Source organism: Trifolium pratense, linkage group LG6, assembly GCF_020283565.1.
Source record: "Trifolium pratense cultivar HEN17-A07 linkage group LG6, ARS_RC_1.1, whole genome shotgun sequence".
Classification (NCBI taxonomy): Eukaryota; Viridiplantae; Streptophyta; class Magnoliopsida; order Fabales; family Fabaceae; genus Trifolium; species Trifolium pratense.
Window position 1 is genome coordinate 18,529,487 of NC_060064.1, and position 20,048 is coordinate 18,549,534.

The window sequence follows — 20,048 nt, forward strand, 5'->3', positions numbered from 1 at the left end:
AAAATAGTCTTATATTTAAAGACATGTAGAATTAAATTACGATAATACTGTCATGCGAGCTTAACTCAATTGGTATGACATTATATTATATATGTAGAGGCTGAGGTTCGAACACCGGTCATCTCACTTATCCATCTTAAGGCTCAATTTTTTAACTATTAGATTGCTTAAAAAAATTACGAGAATACTTTTTGTAAAAAAAGAAAAACAGTGCAGTAACCAACCATTAGTTAAGGACAAAATAAAGAGGAAAATGCCACAAATCCTAACTTCATTGACATAAAAGTCGAAATTGCTAGTGTTATATGTCATGACCACTACTAGGGTTCAAATCCCGATCAGTCCACTTTATGTGCGTAAGTTCTCAATAACTTTGTGATTTCGTCTAAAAAAAATTATTGGCAAAAAAAAATGGGGAGGTTGCGAGGCTTCCGAGGTACGTAAGCGAAAAACAAGAATTGACACTTTGGGAATTCACTAACTTCCACACTCCACACCCAATATAAAACGATACTCCCGCGAATTTGGTAATTAGGGTTTTCAATTCCCGCTAACTCACTCTCTCTCTCTCTCTCTCTCTCTCTACACTGTGACTGTGCAATGGCGATGGTGGTGGAGGAGGAGAAAGCCCGTGGAAACGGAGGAACCCCTAGATCCAACGGCAATTCTCCCAATAAGCAACAGCAGCAGAACCCATCATCCAATTTAGGAGCCAAAGATCGAATTGTCTCTGTTGCTTCCAATTTCGCTTCTCAACCTCTTCACAATTCTGATCCTAACGTTTGGGGTGTTCTCACCGCCATTTCCAATAATGCCCGCAAAAGGCATCAGGTAACCTTCATTTCCCTCAATTTCCCATTTCCTTACTTCTGTTCTTCAATTTAAGTCGAAATTAGGTTAATTCAGTTCTGCATGACAAGGAAAATTTTCAAATTAGGCACAGTTTATGTTCATTGGGTTAGTGGTAATTCATTTTAAGTAATTGGCACATCAATGTTCAATATTGTAAAATTTATTTATTTCTTAGGGTTTTTACTTTGACAAAATATTTATTTTTTTACTTTTTACCTACAAAATTGACACTTTGTTTTATGATTTCAATTATTTGTACTGGAATTGGATTGAAAGCAAGATAACAGTTTTGTAATTATATAGTGAAAACATGGAATTAGAATGTGAAGTGTTTTGTTCCCGTGAGCATACTCAGTTGGTAAGGACATTGCAATAGGTAGGATTCCTCTTAAATGTTGAAACTCTGGCCACTAGACTATTTGACAAAAAAAAAATTAGGAAGTGTTTTCACAAAGTAAACGACTCTGCAAATCGTTTTTTATTTGAGTTGTAAACAAATCTATGGACTTCTATATAAGAAAGTTATACTAGAGTTAACTTCTTCATGTGAGTTTACTACTCGTCTTTCCTGGCTGTTCTTGCTGTAGCTAATAGCGACGGGGCTTTATTTTATTTTTGATTTTTTGGTTTAAGTGTTCCTTGCTTATTGAGTTTTTATATCATTGAATTATTGTAACCAGGGAATTAATATCTTACTAACTGCTGATGAACATCGCATTGGACGATTGGTTGAGGATGTACGTTTCCAGATTGATTCGAATTCCGTTAGTGCAAATCATTGCAGAATATACAGGACAAAGATTACTAATGAAAATATGGAGGATACCACATCAATATTCTTGAAAGATACTAGGTTGTGGCTTCGTTTTAGAGTTTTGGTTCCCGCATCCTTCTTCTTACTTGAGAGAGGAAGAAAAGATTTTTTTTCTTTCTATAATCTCCTCATATTCTAACTTTTGTAAAGCCTTTTTCAGCACAAATGGAACTTACCTTAATTGGGAGAAGTTGAAAAAGAAAGGTGCTGCTGTCAAAGTCTGCCATGGTGACATTATAGCATTTGCTGCTCCTCCTCAGCATGGTAATATGAATTCCTTCTGATGTCTTCTATTTATTTTATTCCTAATAGTATTCGACTTTTTCTCACCTTTGTTGTAGAATTTGTGGATTTTTCTATTTTACTCGTCAGCGATGTAGTTCTCAACACTAATTCCCCATTCACTATATGTGCTCATTCAACAACCTTTAACTGTAAAAAGCATTACAAATATGAAGAAAAAAAAGATCATTAAGATTTGAGAAGCTTCGTATTTTGGTCAACGAAGAGAAGACATTAAAATTATCATTTGTCTTATCTTGCAGAAAATGCATTTGCTTTTGTATATCGAGAGGTGCATTTTTCAAATCCAGTGCCAGAGAATGCTGTTGCTAAACGAAAAGCAGGTATATGTCATGTTGAAGAGCACAAATATGTACTGAATTTAAGCATCCTTGCATTTTACTCTTATGTATACTTGTAAGTAAAATTCAAGCTTCTTGTACACTGGACAGTTATTACTGCAATTTACATCATATATATCGACTATACTGGGAAGAGAGAGCGCAAAAACAGAGACAAAAGTGAAAAACAAACGCTATTCTCATTGAATATAATATAATCTGATATAACTTTAGCTATTTATAGATAGCTTACGAAACCTTAAAGAGTACAAACTTCAAAGAATAAAATAGTTACTGAACTATAAGTCTATAACAGAGTACCTACCCAGCACCTTAACTAACTCAACAGCATTAGTTAAGGCTTACAGCTTACACAAGCATATCACTGATAATGATAATTATGATATACAGTATTTTGATACTGACATAAGATACTTGCTTTTGTCTCATTTTATTATGCTTTTTCCTTTCATTGCTTCTCTTTTCTTGAACGTGTAGAGGATTTTGTGTCTGAAAACAAGAGATTGAAAGGTTTGGGCATTGGCGCTCCCGAGGGTCCTATATCTCTTGATGATTTTCGAAGCCTTCAAAGATCTAACTCGGTGTGTTAATTTAGAAGGATTGCAGTATTAATTATTCTTAATTTTTTTTTTCACTTTAATTATATCCAATTATCTTGAATCTTGACAGGAATTGAGAAAGCAATTGGAGAATCAGGTCGTTACAATTGATACATTGCGTAGTGACAACCGTGCAGCTATTGAGCGCCATGAAAGTGTATGTAATAATTTGAATTTACAGGGACTGCACCCAGTGTTAGCTGAGGCTCTGCCAAAAAATTTCTAACTTAACACTCACATAATTGCATCTAAATCCTAATTAATGGCATTCATGATACTTAGCCCTATGATGAATTTATAACCTCCTTGTTTTACAAAAAAGGGAACATGTGGTTTTTATTAACTATCTGTGCATTCTAAAAGAAATATTAAATATTCATTTCATCTTAAGCACTCATATAATTGTAATATGCAATGTTTTAACAAAGTTTTGATCCAATCTGTAGGAATTAAAATCTGCCAAAGAGTCTGTCACAAAATGTTATCTTGATCAAGTAAAAGACTTGCAGCAAATGGTTGAACTCAAACAAAAAGAACTAGGAGATGTCAACAGAGCATTCGCTGAACAAAAACATACCCTGGAAGACCTTAATGAAAGACTTAGTTCTTCTATGCAGTCGTGTTCCGAATCAAATGAACTTATAAGTAGGTATGATTTATATAATTCTTATGGTTTCATTCTTTACTTCTTCAATACTTGATTTTTTTTTCTTCTTTTATTATATATATTCATTATTGATTTAGGTAATGTAGAGATAAGTTGCTCATATTTATATAGTTGCATCGTTACCTTGGTTGATTGATTTTTTTATTACCAAGAGAATAGAAAAAAGTATGAAAATGACCCCCACGGTTATTGTCATCATAGTCGTCTATTAAGACTACATTGAATTCAGATTTTGATCCATACATTTTTGTTGGAAAATATTTAGTTTCCTAGTTTGTTATTTCTAGGAGATTCTAAGCTTATCTATTATTTCCTTTTATGTTTGTACTCTTCCTATTTAAACCAGCTTGAGCTGAGGAATAACACACAACAGTATTCACTTATTATTTTCTACATGGTATCGAGAGCTCCCGATTTTGGGGGTCTCGCTTCCGCAAAACCCTAGCCGCCGTCGTGTTTACAATCTGACCACGACAACTGATTTTGTGTGCGGCACTGTTCACCCGTGGTACTGTTCATTCGCTGGTACTGTTCACAGTGGTACTGTTCACGCACACTGTTTACGAGTACTGTTCACCGGTGTTAATTTTTCTTTGCTGCTTCCGGTACTACTTGGCTAAGATTATTAATTATGACGTTTTTTTATTCTCGACGACGATCATCCACTTTCAAATACCGTCGTGAATGCAAATATTGTCATCGTTTGGGACATACTATTTTTCAATGTTGGAAATTACATGGTCTTCCGCGACCTTCAAATCAGAAGAACAAAGGTGGAGGTGAGGGTCATACATTCCAAGCCAGTAATTCTGATCAAGAGCATCAGTCTTCTTCAATTCAGCTTTCATTCACGATGGAACAACTAGACAGACTGTACAAAATTCTTGAATCTAACACTCTTTCTGGCTCTGTTGCCCCCAAAGGTACTTCTACCCTTTTTAGTGTCAGTCCCAGTCGTGCTTGGATAGTAGATTCGGGTGCAAGTGATCACATGACAGGTGATTCTACTCTGTTTTCTTCTTATAGTCCTGTGCAGGTAACCATAAAATAAAAATTGCGGATGGATCCTTTTCAGCCATTGCGGGTAAAGGTTCGGTTGTGTTGTCTCCAAGTCTAACCCTTAAAGATGTTCTTCATGTCCCAAATCTATCTTGTAGTCTCATGTCTGTCAGTAAATTAGCCCAAGATAGAAATTGTCAAACTAATTTTTTTCGTACTCATTGTGTTTTTCAGGATTTGAACTCGGGGAAGATGATTGGTAGTGCTAAGGAGAGTGGAGGACTCTACTACTTCGACATTGAACCTGAATCACAACTACCTTCCAAACCAATAAGTTCATGCTTTGAATCTTTTTTAGTTCTGAATAATAATAATGATGATGTTATGTTATGGCATTCACGATTAGGTCATCCTAGTTTTCCTTATTTAAAACACTTATTTCCTGAGTTATTTCGTAATAAGGATTTATCTTTGTTTAAATGTGAAGCATGTGAATTTGCAAAACATCATCGTTCTCATTTTCCATTACAGCCCTACAAACCATCAAAACCTTTTTCTGTTATTCACAGTGATGTTTGGGGCCCTAACCGAACGAGTACACTTTCTCATAAAAAATGGTTTATCACATTTATAGATGATCACTCAAGAGTTTGTTGGGTGTACTTGTTAAAGGGGAAATCTGACGTTTGTCAGGCCGTACAAGATTTTGTTAAAATGGTGCAAAATCAATTTCAAACAAATATTCAAGTATTTAGAAGTGATAACGGCAAAGAATATTTTAACACAATGTTGAGTGATTTTTTTCGTGAAAATGGAATTGTGCATCAAAGTTCATGCCCTAACACTCCCCAACAAAATGGAGTTGCAGAAAGAAAAAATAGGCACTTGTTGGAGGTGGCTAGAGCTTTACTTTTCGCAAGTAAATACCAAATTATTTGTGGGGTGAAGCAGTTTTAACTGCTGCATACTTAATTAACAGAGTGCCCTCCAAAGTTCTTAATTTTAAAACTCCAATTCATATTTTCAAAGAATGTTTTCCTAATGATCGTGTTTCAAACGATTTGACCTTAAAAATCTTTGGTTGCACTGCATTTGTTCATGAACATAAGAATATTAGCAAACTCGAACCGCGTGCTATAAAATGTGTTTTTGTTGGGTATTCTCCAACCCAGAAGGGATATAAATGTTTTGATCCAAAAAACCAGAAAATGTTTGTCACCATGGATGTTACATTCTTTGAAAACAAACCTTTTTTTGACACGCATCTTCAGGGGGGAAATTTAAATGAAGATTCGTCTCAAACTGAGGACATGAGTTTTTTTAACTCGTTTCAAACTGAGGACATGAGTTTTTTTAATAATTTATCTTTGCCGGTATCACAAAGTTCTAAGACTTATACTTCTGCACCAACGAAAAATGGCCATGATTCTTTATCTAATCCTACTCCTGTTATGAGTAGTGAGCTTGGTGAATCCGAGCCTACATTTTCTCATGAAGAAAACAATGAGAATCTTGAAAACAATGATAATGATGATCTAATTGAAATGCCACAAAATAATGAGTCATATAAAGATAATAGGTTTGAAGCAGGAAACAAGACTTGGAAAGGAAAGGTTTTTGTGAGAAAGAATCACAAAGAAAGTGACGAGTCCACATCTCAACACTGTCATGAATCTGAACCGGGGGATGATCAACTTCCTAAAAAAAGAAAAGGTAAGTCTATCTCTGTTTCTGAGAGTCGTATTTTGTATCCTGATATCGATGATCCTGTGGCTGTTAGAAAACCTGTTAGATCTTGCACTAAATACCCATTGTCCAATTTTATATCATATTCAAATTTGTCTTCGTCTTTTTCTGCCTTTACCTCAAAATTGTCTAGTGTAGAGATTCCAAAAAATGTACAGGTTGCTCTAGAAGTTCCAAAGTGGAGGGAAGCTGTACTTGAGGAGATGAAAGCTCTTGAAAAGAACAAAACCTGGAGTGTTATGACACTACCGGATGGCAAGAAGACGGTTGGATGCAAATGGGTGTTTACTGTGAAGTATAATTCAGATGGGTCAATCGAAAGGTACAAGGCTCGATTGGTGGCTAAGGGTTTTACTCAAACCTATGGTATAGACTACTCAGAGACTTTTGCTCCTGTTGCAAAATTGAACACTGTCAGAATTCTCTTGTCTCTTGCTGCTAACTTAGATTGGCCCCTACATCAGTTGGATGTTAAGAATGCTTTTCTCAATGGTGATTTAGAAGAAGAAGTATATATGGACATTCCTCCTGGCTTTGAAGACAAGTTTGGATCAAATGTATGCAAACTAAATAAGTCTTTGTATGGATTAAAGCAGTCTCCTAGAGCTTGGTTTGAAAAGTTCACTTATTCCATGAAGAAACAAGGGTACATTCAAGGACAAGCTGACCACACCTTGTTCACAAAGTTCTCCCAAGATGGAAAAATTGCTGTCCTAATTGTTTATGTTGATGATATCGTCCTTACTGGAGATGATATAGTTGAAATGGCAAGAGTAAAAGAGAAATTAGCATTAGACTTTGAAATCAAGGACTTGGGATCCATGAGATATTTTCTTGGTATGGAGGTTGCTCGATCAAAAGATGGTATTGTAGTTTCCCAGCAAAAATACATTCTAGATTTATTGAAAGAAACAGGAATGAGTGGATGTCGACCAGCAGATACTCCCATGGATCCTAATGCAAAACTTTGGGAAGAAGGTAGTGTTCCTGTTGATACTGGAAGGTACCAGAGATTGGTTGGGAAACTGATTTATTTGTCACACACTAGACCTGACATTGCTTTCTCGGTTAGTGTAGTAAGTCAGTTTATGCATTCTCCTTTTGAGGAACATCTTGAGGCAGTCTATAGGATACTGCGATATTTGAAAGCAAATCCTGGAAAGGGATTATTTTTTAAGAAGACTAATGAAAGAAATGTGTCTATCTTTACCGATGCTGATTGGGCAGGTTCAGTCACTGACAGAAGATCAACCTCCGGATATTGTACCTATGTTTGGGGTAATCTTGTGACATGGAGGAGCAAGAAACAAGGAGTTGTAGCAAGAAGTAGTGCAGAAGCTGAGTTTAGAGCTATGGCTCAAGGTATTTGTGAAGGATTATGGATCCACAGAGTCCTAGAAGAGCTTAAGATGAAAATTGAGCTTCCATTGAAATTATACTCTGACAGTAAAGCCGCTATTAGCATAGCTCATAACCCAGTTCAACATGACAGAACCAAGCATATTGAGATCGATCGACATTTCATAAAAGAGAAGTTAGATGCCGGATTCATATGTCTACCTTTTGTAACTTCGAGTCAGCAAACTGCAGATATCTTGACCAAAAGCTTGGCAAGACCCACCTTTGAGCATTTGATCGGCAAGTTGGGCATGATAGATATCTATGCACCAACTTGAGAGGGGGTGTTGGAAAATATTTAGTTTCCTAGTTTGTTATTTCTAGGAGATTCTAAGCTTATCTATTATTTCCTTTTATGTTTGTACTCTTCCTATTTAAACCAGCTTGAGCTGAGGAATAACACACAACAGTATTCACTTATTATTTTCTACAATTTTCTCTGTGGCATCAAAGATCTTGGGGGTGCAAGAATCCATTCTATGTATGGTAGTAGAAATTAACCTTGTTTTACCTTTAACTTTTTTGAACAGAAAACCAAAAACTTATATTAGATGGAAATACAATGGGTACTCTAAGCTCAAATTAGAAGAAGAAACAATAAAAAGGAGGAAAAGAGAACGAAAACAACTACTAAGATACACCAGTATTAGATGCCCATACATATCAAAATAGATCATAGGCTACAACCAAAGGTTGATGGACCACTAGTCCTAGAGAAATACTCAAGGTAGACAGGTGGTCCACACACCCGGCATAATAGAGACAGGGACATTTAGACACCCTACCCAAGAACCCTCTCCATGACGACTCCTTTATGAGACCCACCGACTCATAGAGGTTCAACTCCTTCTTTGAGAACATAACGATTTTTTAACCCCCAAATGGCCACGATACGAAGTGCCAAATCATAAAGACATTAGGTTTATGGGTCCTCTCACTTATATAGTGATCAACACGCATTTTTCCATCAAATGTGGGACTCACTTGAAATATCAACAATCTCCCCCTCAAGTGCGAGTCTATCCATTCTTTATGGGCATGCTTCCTCTCAAAAGACATCTTTTTCATCCATTAACGGGACAAAGTCACCTGATTACCATTGTTGGGAAGGCTTTCGACACAAGGAGTCAGTTTAACCATGCTCTAGTACCATGTACTGTTGGGTCATGCGGGGAACCCAGGGGATTATCCATATTGGGCCAAGAGCAATTGCACAAGTGAGTTGAACACCACCTCTTCATCCAAAACCTTAAGACATTAGGTTTATGGGTTCTCTCACTTATGTAGTGTTCAACATCCACTTTTCCATCCAATGTGGGACTCTTACTCAAACTTGAAATATCAACACAAATCAATGTCAAGCCATGCCTAATTCTACCATTCGTCTTTCTCCCACTTAAGAAGGATCGAAGGAATATAAGCCGTAGACATCACAAGATTGAACCAGCACTATCCCCAGCCAGCAAAACACCACGTACCAAACTCGGGAATCCAAATCACGCCTGAGGAAGAGATAATATGACTTGAAGAAAGTCTGAGACTCGCCAATTGTTGAGTCATGCATAACCAAGATTGAAATAAAATTTACAAACTTGCAAATTAAACCAATGTTCTTGTAATTTTTTTTTGAAGTCTCCTTTTCACAAACACAAAATATGATTTTTTTTATTATTGATAAGAAAACAATACACATTGGTTTTTTGATAAAAGTCCTTGGGTTTAACATGCTAGAGACAAAGGGTGAGGAATGACATTTACAGTAATCATCCCACACTCCTTGTACCTTATTAAAGAGATAAGAGCCTATTGAACCCATGATTCAATACCTGTAAACAAGTGACATTGTAAGCTTGGTGGTTTGGCATTAGGCAAGCTTGATAACTTAGCTCGAGGAAGATTCACTTTATAACTGCACAGGCTGGATTCATGATGGGTTTTATGTGAATTAAAGTAATGAAGCAGTATTTGAATGAATGGAAATAGAGAGAAATGCTTGTAATTGTATTAATGGAAGGTTCAATTACAAGGAAATATGCAAAGATAAAAGAAATAACAAACTGTTAGAGGTATTCTAACAGCCCAAGAGCATACAATGCTCCCCAAATCACTAGACAGTGACCCTACAACAAATAACAGAATTCATAGATGATTATTCTCTCTCACTGACACCACTTATATAGCTATAAACCCATGCACAATATGCATCACTTGGCCACGTCATTATTCTCTATGCCTTTCCCTTTCTTTTTCTTGTAAACCCTCCATATCCTTGGTTTGGGCCTAGTGTCAGGGCCCATAGTGTTATGGCCCATCTCTTGATCCATGTTTCTATCAATTCATGATTCAGTTACCCTGCATGTAATAGCTCCCAACTACTGGTTCAACTTGGTTGCTATATTAATGATTCATACTCATTTTACAAAAAACTACATGGCTTTGATTTCTCCATTGCAATTAGGAATACATAGGCTCTGAATTATTTTTTTATTAATTTTTCCTCTTTTGTCGATAACCTTTCTTATTATTCAACATAAATAAATTTTCTTAAACCTTTCATTGAAGTGGTAAAAAAAAATACTTCTTAAGTTCTAATATATCTGCACAATCAATTAGAGGTAACTGATGTATAACAGGCATAGTTGGGTGTATTAATTTTCCTACTAATACACTCATGTGGATCTGGATTTCCTGTTCAAGACCAGTTTTCATAATTATGTATTGGGCTTTCCAATTTATCTCTAGTAAATAAAATCGGTGGTGGTCCTTTGCTTTTGCTGTTTTCTGTGCAATCCATGTATTGTTAGATGGCAACTCCAGTGGTAAATTATTCGTGTGCGCACACATGTCCCTCTTTGCTCAGCTAGAACTGCATTTATCTTGGACTGGATTGTCTGCAGTAACAAGTGACCTATGCGGGTAAAATTGGGATTAGTTGGTTGTCAAACTCGCGAGTAGACTCTTAAACTCGTACGAGTTTACTTAAACTCGTACGAGTTTACTTAAACTCGTACGAGTTTACGAGTCTAGGAAGCAAAAACGAGTGGACTCGTGTATAGAATCAATTTTTTATAGACTCAGATAGACTCGGGTAGACTCGCATAAACTCGCGAGTTTTTGGCGAATTTACGAGTCTATAAGTTTTTTTGGAAAAAACCAAAATGGGCACAAATTTCCCAAACTTATTTTTCTTAAAGGCTTTAAACCTTTTTATTATTGCGTATGACGGTACACATTTAAAATCTTAAATGTTAAAGAACTCTCACTCTTCTAGTCTCCACCTTCAGCGAGGATTCGTTGACATTTTTTCTACCTTTCATTGACGGCATGGTCCCGTTTGTCTTTTGATGTGTTCACGAACGTCTCTCATCCTTCATCAACATTTGTTTGTGACGATGATGTTGGTGGTGGTGATTTCGTTGAAACTTTGAATGTTTGAAGTCATTAGCATATATGTTTTATGATTGTTTGCTTTATGTAGTAGCCAATTAAGAAGGAAATGACGCCTTATCTATATACTTTACTATTTTCTTTGTTTTATTATGGAGTTTTTTTGTTAACAAGTTTTGTGTGTGTGTTTGTGTCATATACAACTTTAGTTTGTCAAATATGTGTCACTTATAGGTTTTCAAAAGTCATTTTTAATTTTCCATAAACTCGTATGAGTTTACGAATCGAGTCCACGAGTCGAGTTTATGGACCTTTACGAGTCTGAGTAGACTCGCGAGTCTGACAACCTTTCACTCGTCTTTCTGTGTCAGAGTTGTGAAACACTTAAATTAAATTTGAATTTCTTTGTACTATATAACTGTTATAGGAGGATGTACCTTTTTGGTTGCATGTTCTCCTAATTTATTTCAGATGGATAATTCTAGTAGTAATAATTATGTTCCGCACTATAGCAATTAATTGTGTCTTTCTCCTGCTTGCAGTCAAAAGGTAAGTATAGCTGAACTCAAGGAACAATTAGATGAAGAGCGGACTCAAAGAAAAAAAGAACGAGAAAAGGCTGCAGTTGATCTAAAAGCTGCTGTTCGTAGAGCACAGTCTGAGGCTCAAGAGGAAATAAAACGAGTCTCAGATGCTGCCTTAAGAAGAGAAAGTGAGCTACAAGAAGCAATAAATAAGCTAAAGGTTTGAAAGTTCTGACGCTAAATTAGTAAGAAACTGTTTGCTTCCTGCTAAGAGCTAACAAGCTATCTTTCTTATTATGTGTTGTAGGAGTCAGAGAGAGAAATGTGTTTGCTGGTTGAAACCTTGAGGTCCAAGCTGGTATGGTTCTGTTAGCCTAAGTCAGGCCAAATATTTTATGTACATCATATAGAGATTTTCCTCTTTAATCCTTTTTTGTTGCAGGAGGATACAAGGCAAAAGTTGGTTGTCTCTGATAATAAGGTTCGCCAGTTGGAGACCCAAGTAGATCTAGAGAAGCTGGCCGCTGAAAATGGAATGAAGGTAATCAGACTATTTTGTATTGAATATCATGTACTTTATCATATTTAGTTGATATCTAACTGAAATTAAATGCTAATTCTTGGACCAGAAAGTAGAAGAACTTGAACAAGAAACAAGAAGATTAAGAAAAGAGCTTGAGAGCGAAAAGGTAGTTAAGAGAAGTTTATTGCATTAAATACTAAAAATGTTTTGATATGAAGGTGCTTTTATTGAAATTAAGTCTAGTTACACCCAGGTTTCTTGCTAATGATATTTCAGTGAGAGTGAAGCAAAATTTATTGAATCAATTGTAATGATTTTATCTTACTCGTACTCACGATCCAAAGAATGAAGATTCTTACATTTATCATTATCTTGTTGATTGGCTTTCTGATTGATTCTCTTACTTTGTTTTCTATCTTATCCTTTTTCTTTTAAGCTCTTATTTTCATAGTAGTTAATCCCGGATCCCGGAGCGGAGCGGCCAGCCCCAAAACTGGGATAGCGGCATCCCGGGGAGCGGGATGGCCGGGATGCCGCTATTATTTTTTATTTATTTATAAATTACATAAATAATACTATAAACATATAATTAATGTAAAATTAAACAAACATCTCAAAATCCATAAAACATTCATAAATTAAAAATTAAAAACACAAATCTCAAGTCTACAACACCTTCTTCATCTTTGTCAAAAAAAAAAAAAAAAAAACACCTTCATTGTAAAGTAACTAAAAATTACCAACAAAAGTCAAGCAAAATAAATAAGCAAAAGTCAAGTCTCCAACACTTAGATTAATAAAGTAACTAAAAATTAAAACTCGAGTTCATCATCAAAGTCTAAGTCTAATTTTACCCTTACTAAAATGAGTGAGATTTCAAAAATGGCCTTTAAAACCCATGAAAACAAAATCTCGTCCTAACCCGGGATGGCAACCCGGGACCCGCTCCGCTCCGGTCCACTGGGAACCTGCTGGGATCCCACCGAGAAGCTTAGCTGCGCCGCTCCATCCCATCCCGTCCCGGCAGAACTCCGCTCCGCTCTGCTCCACCGGGATCCCACTGGGATCGCCCGGGATTGACTACCTGCTTATTTTTCTGGGTGAAGTTTATTTGTTTAAAACTTAGATATTTATTGCTGTTGTTAGCAGGCAGCTCGTGAAGAAGCATGGGCTAAAGTTTCAGTTCTTGAGCTTGAGATAGATGCTACAATGCGAGATCTAGATTTTGAGAGGCGGAGGTTAAAAGGTGCCAGGGAAAGACTCATGCTTCGGTAAGGCTTGATTTATTGTAAATTAGAATCATTGGCGGGGTGTCTCTAATTTGGAAGATATATATTGAATGAATCAACATTATTATCTTATTTTCTAATATAGACTGCACCAGTCACATAATTCGTTGGACCAACAAGAGAACCGCGAGTTGGTTCATACCAATTTGCAGTTCTTATGCGAATTGGTTTGAACAAATATGCATGCAATTCACTGAAATCCGAGTTCCAGAGCATAAAAATCACTCAGGATACAAAACGGCTAAAACCAGAAAGCCAGACAAGGAAAGCAACGCTTATTGCTTCACTGATAAAGTGTGCTTCACATATGACCCACTATGTTTGTTTGGATAGATTTATGAGAGAGAGAAATAAAGAAGAGGGAAATAGCAAAGAAATAAGGTATTTCTTCAGTTTGGTTGAAGAGATAATTAAGGGGAGAGAGAGAAGATTTTTAGGTGGGTCCCATGTCAAAAGAAATCTCTCCCCAATAGGTGAGATTTGTGAGTTGAAGGAGTGGGGAGTTGTAGTTTTCCACAATGTCCTTCTCCTTATTTTTGGTTTAATATTCAACTATATTTGAATTTTAAATATGAAGGATAAATTCGTCTTTTATCATTTTTATTAATTTCTCTCTATCCATTTTTCTACTCATCCTCTTCTCTATTTCTATTCATCCAAACAATATAGAATTTCCACCCAACTTCTCTCGTATTTCCTTCTCTCTTATTTCTCTCTTCACTATTTTTCTCTTTCCTATTTCTTTGAACATCCAAACACATAGCTGATATTCCTCTATGTTGTTTCAAAATTTCTAATGTGGGTTTGAAAGCTTGAACTAGAGAAACTATGATATAGGTTGTTTACCACTTGATTTGGGGCTATTTTTATCCTATCATTGTTAATTGTTGGGTTAGTTTTTCTTTTAATAAAATTAGTATTATGTGCCAAAATAGAATTAGTAATTTCCTTTAAAAATAAAGTACATAAATGTTAAAGGAAGCCTTGTTATACTTCTAGCCTAGATAAAAGTTATTCATAGTGTGACGATTAAAATGTAATAAAACGTACCGTGAACTCAAATAACGTACCGACTATGAATACCCCCCCCCCCCCCCCCCCCCCCCCCACACACACACACACACACACATACCCAATACTTCAAGAATTGCGTACCACATTACCCGAACTCATATGATATCACATACCAAAGCGAATTTTGAACCTAATGACTATGGACTGCCCTGACATGCTGGCATAGAATATCAGAGGACACTGGACCAGCTACTTTAGTGCAGTTCCTTGGTTTTTGGCGTTATGATACAAATAATAGAAACCTTCAATGTATGCCAGGGCTTTGTTAATATTACTTTCATGGATCATAACTAATTTTTAAACTCCTATAAATAATTGAGGCATACATGTACAACAAAATTCTTATTTAGATGAGATCTTTATAGCATTGGCTGCTGATAATTGAGTGCAGTGTTGTATGGTGCTTTTTCTATGGGCCGGGTTCAAAACTAACTAATTTGAGAGTATGACCATAGCCAAAAAAACGTAATTAACTGTTGTTTTTATTAGGGTATACACTACTCAACAGCACATTATTTAAATTGAAATTTGTGATCCTGATATCCTTAATTAGGCCATGTTATTTATGTTTATTTGATTCCAGATATGTATATTTACTAGTTAATGATGGACAGTGTTCTTCTGTGTTGTACTATTTGTATGGGAAATGCTGTTTTACAGTTTTGTTTTGTGATGCAACACATACACCTGCCTCAATCGTCATGTTGATTGTAAATTCCTAGATATTTCAACTGAAGCTCAACGATTTATGCAGGGAAACACAGCTGCGGTCATTTTATTCCACTACCGAGGAGATACAATCATTGTTTGCCAAGCAACAGGAACAATTGAAAGCTATGCAAAGAACTCTAGAAGATGATGAAAATTACGATAATACTTCTGCAGATATGGATGGAGTCGTAGGTGGAACGTCAGGAAGAGAAAAAGGTGGTGCCGTACACCACAGTAACAATGCTGCCAAAGCAGGATCTACCACTTCTGCCCAGAAGCTTACCAGAGAACAAGTTGAAACATCGAGTAACGAAGCAAGTGTCACTGAGAAGCATGACTGTGATATAAGAAGTGAAGGATGCCAAAATACACAAGAGGCATGCCAAAATACACAAGAGGCAGAATTCACCAGTGCTGATAATGACCACGGTGTTAGAGGTTGCATTGGTTCTGATGTTGATGGTGTTGGCACAACAGTTATGATGGAAGGAGATGCTATAGGAACAGAACGAGTTCTGGAAACTGAAAGTCCATCAAATATTGGTGAACGGAATTTTGATTTGAACAAGGAGAGTCCTTTAGAAGGGGATACTATGAAGATTGATGACGATATGGAAACAGAGAAGCATGATCATCAGACACCTTGTCGTGAACATTCACAACACTCGCAATCAAATATTCATGTAGATACTGAAAAAACTATTGAGGGTACAGAAGCTGGATGCCTCCTAATCAGAACCGAAGACCTTATAACTTCAGAAGTCCCTGGTAGCTGGGCTTGCAATACTGCCCCTTCTGCACACGGGGAAAATGAATCTTCAAGAAGCCGAGACAATAATGAAAGTTCAGGGGCATTGCTTGATTCAAATATTGTGGTGGCGGAGAGTCCAAGCACTCCTTCTGATGCTGCCGCTGCTGCCAGAAAGAATGAACGTCGAGCACTAAGTGAAATGATTGGTATTGTTGCTCCTGATTTGAAAGAGCAGTTTGAAGGCGCTGCTTATGATTGTGGCCGAAAGGGAGAAGACCATGGTGGTTCATCGGATTCGGATACTGAGAGTTGTAGTGACACTGGTGATGGTGATAGAGCTAATGCAAAGTGTGAATCAATATCCGATGAAGAAACTCAGGGCGTCGACCATGTTGAGGAGGATCAAAAGCAGGATGATTCCATGGACGAGGATGATGAAGCCACTCAAGAAGATTGATTTTCTTGGATAATAAGGGGCTCTAAAAGGATATTTGGGTATGTAAGTTTTTTTTTTGACTAATGGGTATTAAGTTGTAGATACCGATGGATTCCCTCTGTATTTTTACTGATTTGTCTCTTTCTTTTCTCACCCTCTGTAATAATATTTAGGGCCGGTTATTGTAATTATTTTTATTGTTCAAGTGGGGTTTTTAGCCATTATTTTCATCAAATGCAAATAATGAGTGAATTGCTTGAATTTGAATCTGAGAATCCAGCCTTGTCGGTGTTATAACTCGAGGAATTTTTCTCCTATGTGATCCTATCCAGTTCGATTTTGAGGAATTAGTCATTACGGTTGCGTAATTGATTTTCAGCTTAGAGTAAAAATGAGGTATAATTTCATTTTGGAGAGTAACACTTTGGTTATTAGTATGAATTTACTTTTGTGTAGCCGAAGAGTTTCTCTCATTATGTTGTAGTTAAAGTTCATGAATCAGGACCGTGTAATCCAAAATGTGCGGCCGAGATCATTTACCATGATTTTATAATTAAGTTGGTCTAAATCATTCGATCTATAAATAAAGGTTGTGAATAAAAACTGTGCTTTATTACAGTAGGGAATCACAATCCAAAGTTCACATGGCTTGACATGATAGTCTCAATGCAATATCATTTAGATCAACTATGGAGCACAATTATTTGATGTTCAAACTCTTTTATTAATAAAATCTTTATTCTTTTGTTTTTATAGGGACCAAGGTAATAAATAATAACTAGTACTATTTTCAGAAATCAAATGGAAGTATTTCAATAAAATTATTTGATGCCCAAAATATGAGCAGAGCAACTATGTGAACTTGTTTAGCAAACTCAATCAAAAAATTAAATAGAAAGACTCTTAAACATGATATAAATAATGGATGGCCCGATCAGAAACCTGATTGCCGATGGTCAAAAGGATCGTGGACGAGGCTCCGATACTATCTTAGAATTGAGAGTTGGGTCTAACTCAATCCTACAAACCAGCTTGTAAGGTAAGGATTGCCTCTTACTTATAAGCCCTTGTCCAGACCAACTCACATCCGATATGAGACTTCTTAACATATAATAATTCCAAAAATTGTCTCTATTATTCTCTCTCCATTCTAAAATATGACCAATTCACATAGATTAAGAAAAATTGTATAAATGGAATAAAAAAGAATAGTATTTTTACAAAAACTACCATTATCATGCATTGGAGGGTTCTTGTCTTAAATGCAAAGCGTAAGATATTAAATTATGTGTAATGCAAGTAGTATTAATTAGATGACACAATTAGTAAAAAAAAAAAATAATAATATAATTAATGTTGAGAGAAAGGCAGAAGATGACGAGAATACTTTGTTTTGGAAAGATGAATGGTTAGATGGGGGATCGCTAAGGCCTCTGTTTGAGACACTTTTAATTTGAGTTTAAACGAAGATATTTCAATGGAGGACATGTGTTGGTCGGGTTGGGGTGTTGGGTGGAAATGGGTGGGTGTGGTGTTTATTTGCGTGGAGGAAGGGCTATGGGGAGAGTGTTACATTGCTTTGGATAATATTGTTTTGCAAGACTCTATCGGATTTCGGGGTGTGGTTAGATGATCGAGACACGTGTTATTTTGTTCGAGGGGCGTATTATATGTTGAGTCGTATGGTTTTGAGGGACTTGTCATTTGATAGTGAGTTGGTTTGGAACAAGTTTGTTCCGTTGAAAATTAATATACTTTCGCTTAGAGACTTCTTAGTGATAGACTGATAGGCTACCTAGCTACTAAGTTCATTTTAGATTTTCGTGGTTGTTTGTGTAACGACTTGGCTATGTGCTCAACTGGTGTGTGGAGTTCTATAGATGATTTTAATCGTCTACTCTTGAATTGTACCCTTTTGGATCAATTTGGGGTGATATTATTAGTTGGGTGGGTGTGCACTGCGCTCTCCCAAATAATGTTTTCTCTCTTTCTCAACAATTTTGTGGAGCTCACATGTTTCGTAAAGAAATCATGTTGTGTCTTAACTCTTAAGCATTTCTGATTAGCTACAAGTTGCTCTATTTGAAAAGAAAGAAGCAAGAGAGTTATTGATTATAAGATATTCTCAACATTAAAGTTTAAGTTTTGTGGTAGCTGAAGGCTAGAAAAAAAAGACTTGTTTTAACTTACATCGATGGATGACGGATCCCTCTATTTGTTTAAGTTTTATGCATTTTTTATATTTGGTTCCATTGAAATGTAATAACTGTTTCTTATTTTTATGCACACCTTGTACTTAAAATGTATTATATATCTCTACCAAAAAAAAAATGTATTATATATATATTTATTTGGCTTGTTATAAAATAAATGTTGTATTTAAAATTTAAAAGGATGATCTATTTTGCAACAAATGTTTTCTACAAATGGATAAGTGATTTTGGGTGGGAGGGAGTAATAAGTTGACGAATATGCAAATACTACAACATTAATTAATTGTAACGAGATGGCAGCTACTGTTCCCTTTCACTGCATGAGATTCCAGCATCAGTAAAAATGTGGTGAAAATAAATTCATATAGCTATGATTGTACATGTTTAAAAATGCATGTAATGATTATGATGATGGTAATAGAAGACGAAGCAAAGTGATGATTATGATGAGGATGTGTACCAATTTTGAAGGTAATGAATGGCAGTGGATAATTGTGTGGCAGAGAAGAAAATCATAGATTTCTAATTTGAATGTAAGGTAAGGTGAAATATTGGTGATGTTGAGGTGGACCACATATAATATATAATATATAGTTGTTACTTGATGGTGAGTGGTGAATGAGAAATCAGTTGATTTCATAATAAATATTGTGCATGTGAAACTATTGCCTCTCCTTCTCACTTCACTTAATTATAATTGTTGATTGATATACATCTCAATCCATCTCCATCTATATTAATTTGTTTGTGGTTTCAAACTGAATTGATATGTGCAAATCTGCAGTTTTTTGATGTTATTCTGATCGCATAATTCACCATTTCGAAAAGTAAGTTACAAATTTAAGCATTTTCGAAACGTATGATCCAAACCAAACCAAGAGCAAATTCAGGGGGATTTTCGAATTTTTAAGGGTCTAAGAGCAATGTGGAGGGCCTAATGACAATTTTCCTAAAAGTATACGCTCCTTAGCTATCTATGTAGTGGGCGAATTATTGAGTCACCATAGCGACTAATTAAGCGATTGAATTTTGAAATTGGTAACTAAATCAATTTGTAACCAGTTTGCAAAATATTGTTAAACTTAATGTTGTCAACCGCAGATGGCAGACTATAGTGTTGTTATAGCCGCTATTTGAAAATATATTGTATATTAAATATGTCATGGAATAACAATGACTTGTCCAAATTCCACCGTGATAGCTGCTATTTGACAACACTAGTTAAATTACTAGTTCTTAATGTTAGTTGTCGATGATCGATTTAATACGTTTTATAGATTAGTGTGTATAAAACAACATCAATCGAGAGATATCTTTATATTGATCATTGTATAACTCAAATGATTAATTACAACATTTAGACATGACTTTATGTTCATGAATACCCTATGTTCATAATATAAAAAAGTGGGAAGATAAAT

General features: G+C 35.8%; 1 protein-coding gene across 2 annotated transcripts; it reads left to right on the forward strand.

Moving 5' to 3' along the window:
* Positions 1 to 273: 273 nt before the first annotated feature.
* Positions 274 to 16,731, forward strand: LOC123889296 (myosin-11-like). Of its 2 annotated transcripts, none has more exons than XM_045938572.1 (13): positions 274 to 831; positions 1,533 to 1,705; positions 1,827 to 1,930; positions 2,212 to 2,292; positions 2,788 to 2,891; positions 2,980 to 3,066; positions 3,356 to 3,558; positions 11,649 to 11,850; positions 11,938 to 11,988; positions 12,073 to 12,171; positions 12,260 to 12,319; positions 13,300 to 13,424; positions 15,271 to 16,731. In XM_045938572.1, exons 1-13 carry the CDS (start codon positions 601 to 603, stop codon positions 16,433 to 16,435), a joined length of 2,685 nt encoding a protein of 894 aa, XP_045794528.1. In that variant the 5' UTR covers positions 274 to 600; the 3' UTR covers positions 16,436 to 16,731. The 2 variants fall into 2 exon arrangements, with proteins under 2 accessions (XP_045794528.1, XP_045794529.1); XM_045938573.1 differs by having other exon boundaries at positions 466 to 831; positions 13,303 to 13,424.
* Positions 16,732 to 20,048: the final 3,317 nt, after the last annotated feature.

Bases quoted from the DNA above. Each gene is read 5' to 3' on its own strand.
- LOC123889296 (XM_045938572.1), top strand. From the start codon at position 601: ATGGCGATGGTGGTGGAGGAGGAGAAAGCCCGTGGAAACGGAGGAACC. The intron at 1,931-2,211 runs GTAATATGAATT...CTTATCTTGCAG, and splicing joins TGCTGCTCCTCCTCAGCATG to AAAATGCATTTGCTTTTGTA. The intron at 13,425-15,270 runs GTAAGGCTTGAT...CGATTTATGCAG, and splicing joins AGGGAAAGACTCATGCTTCG to GGAAACACAGCTGCGGTCAT.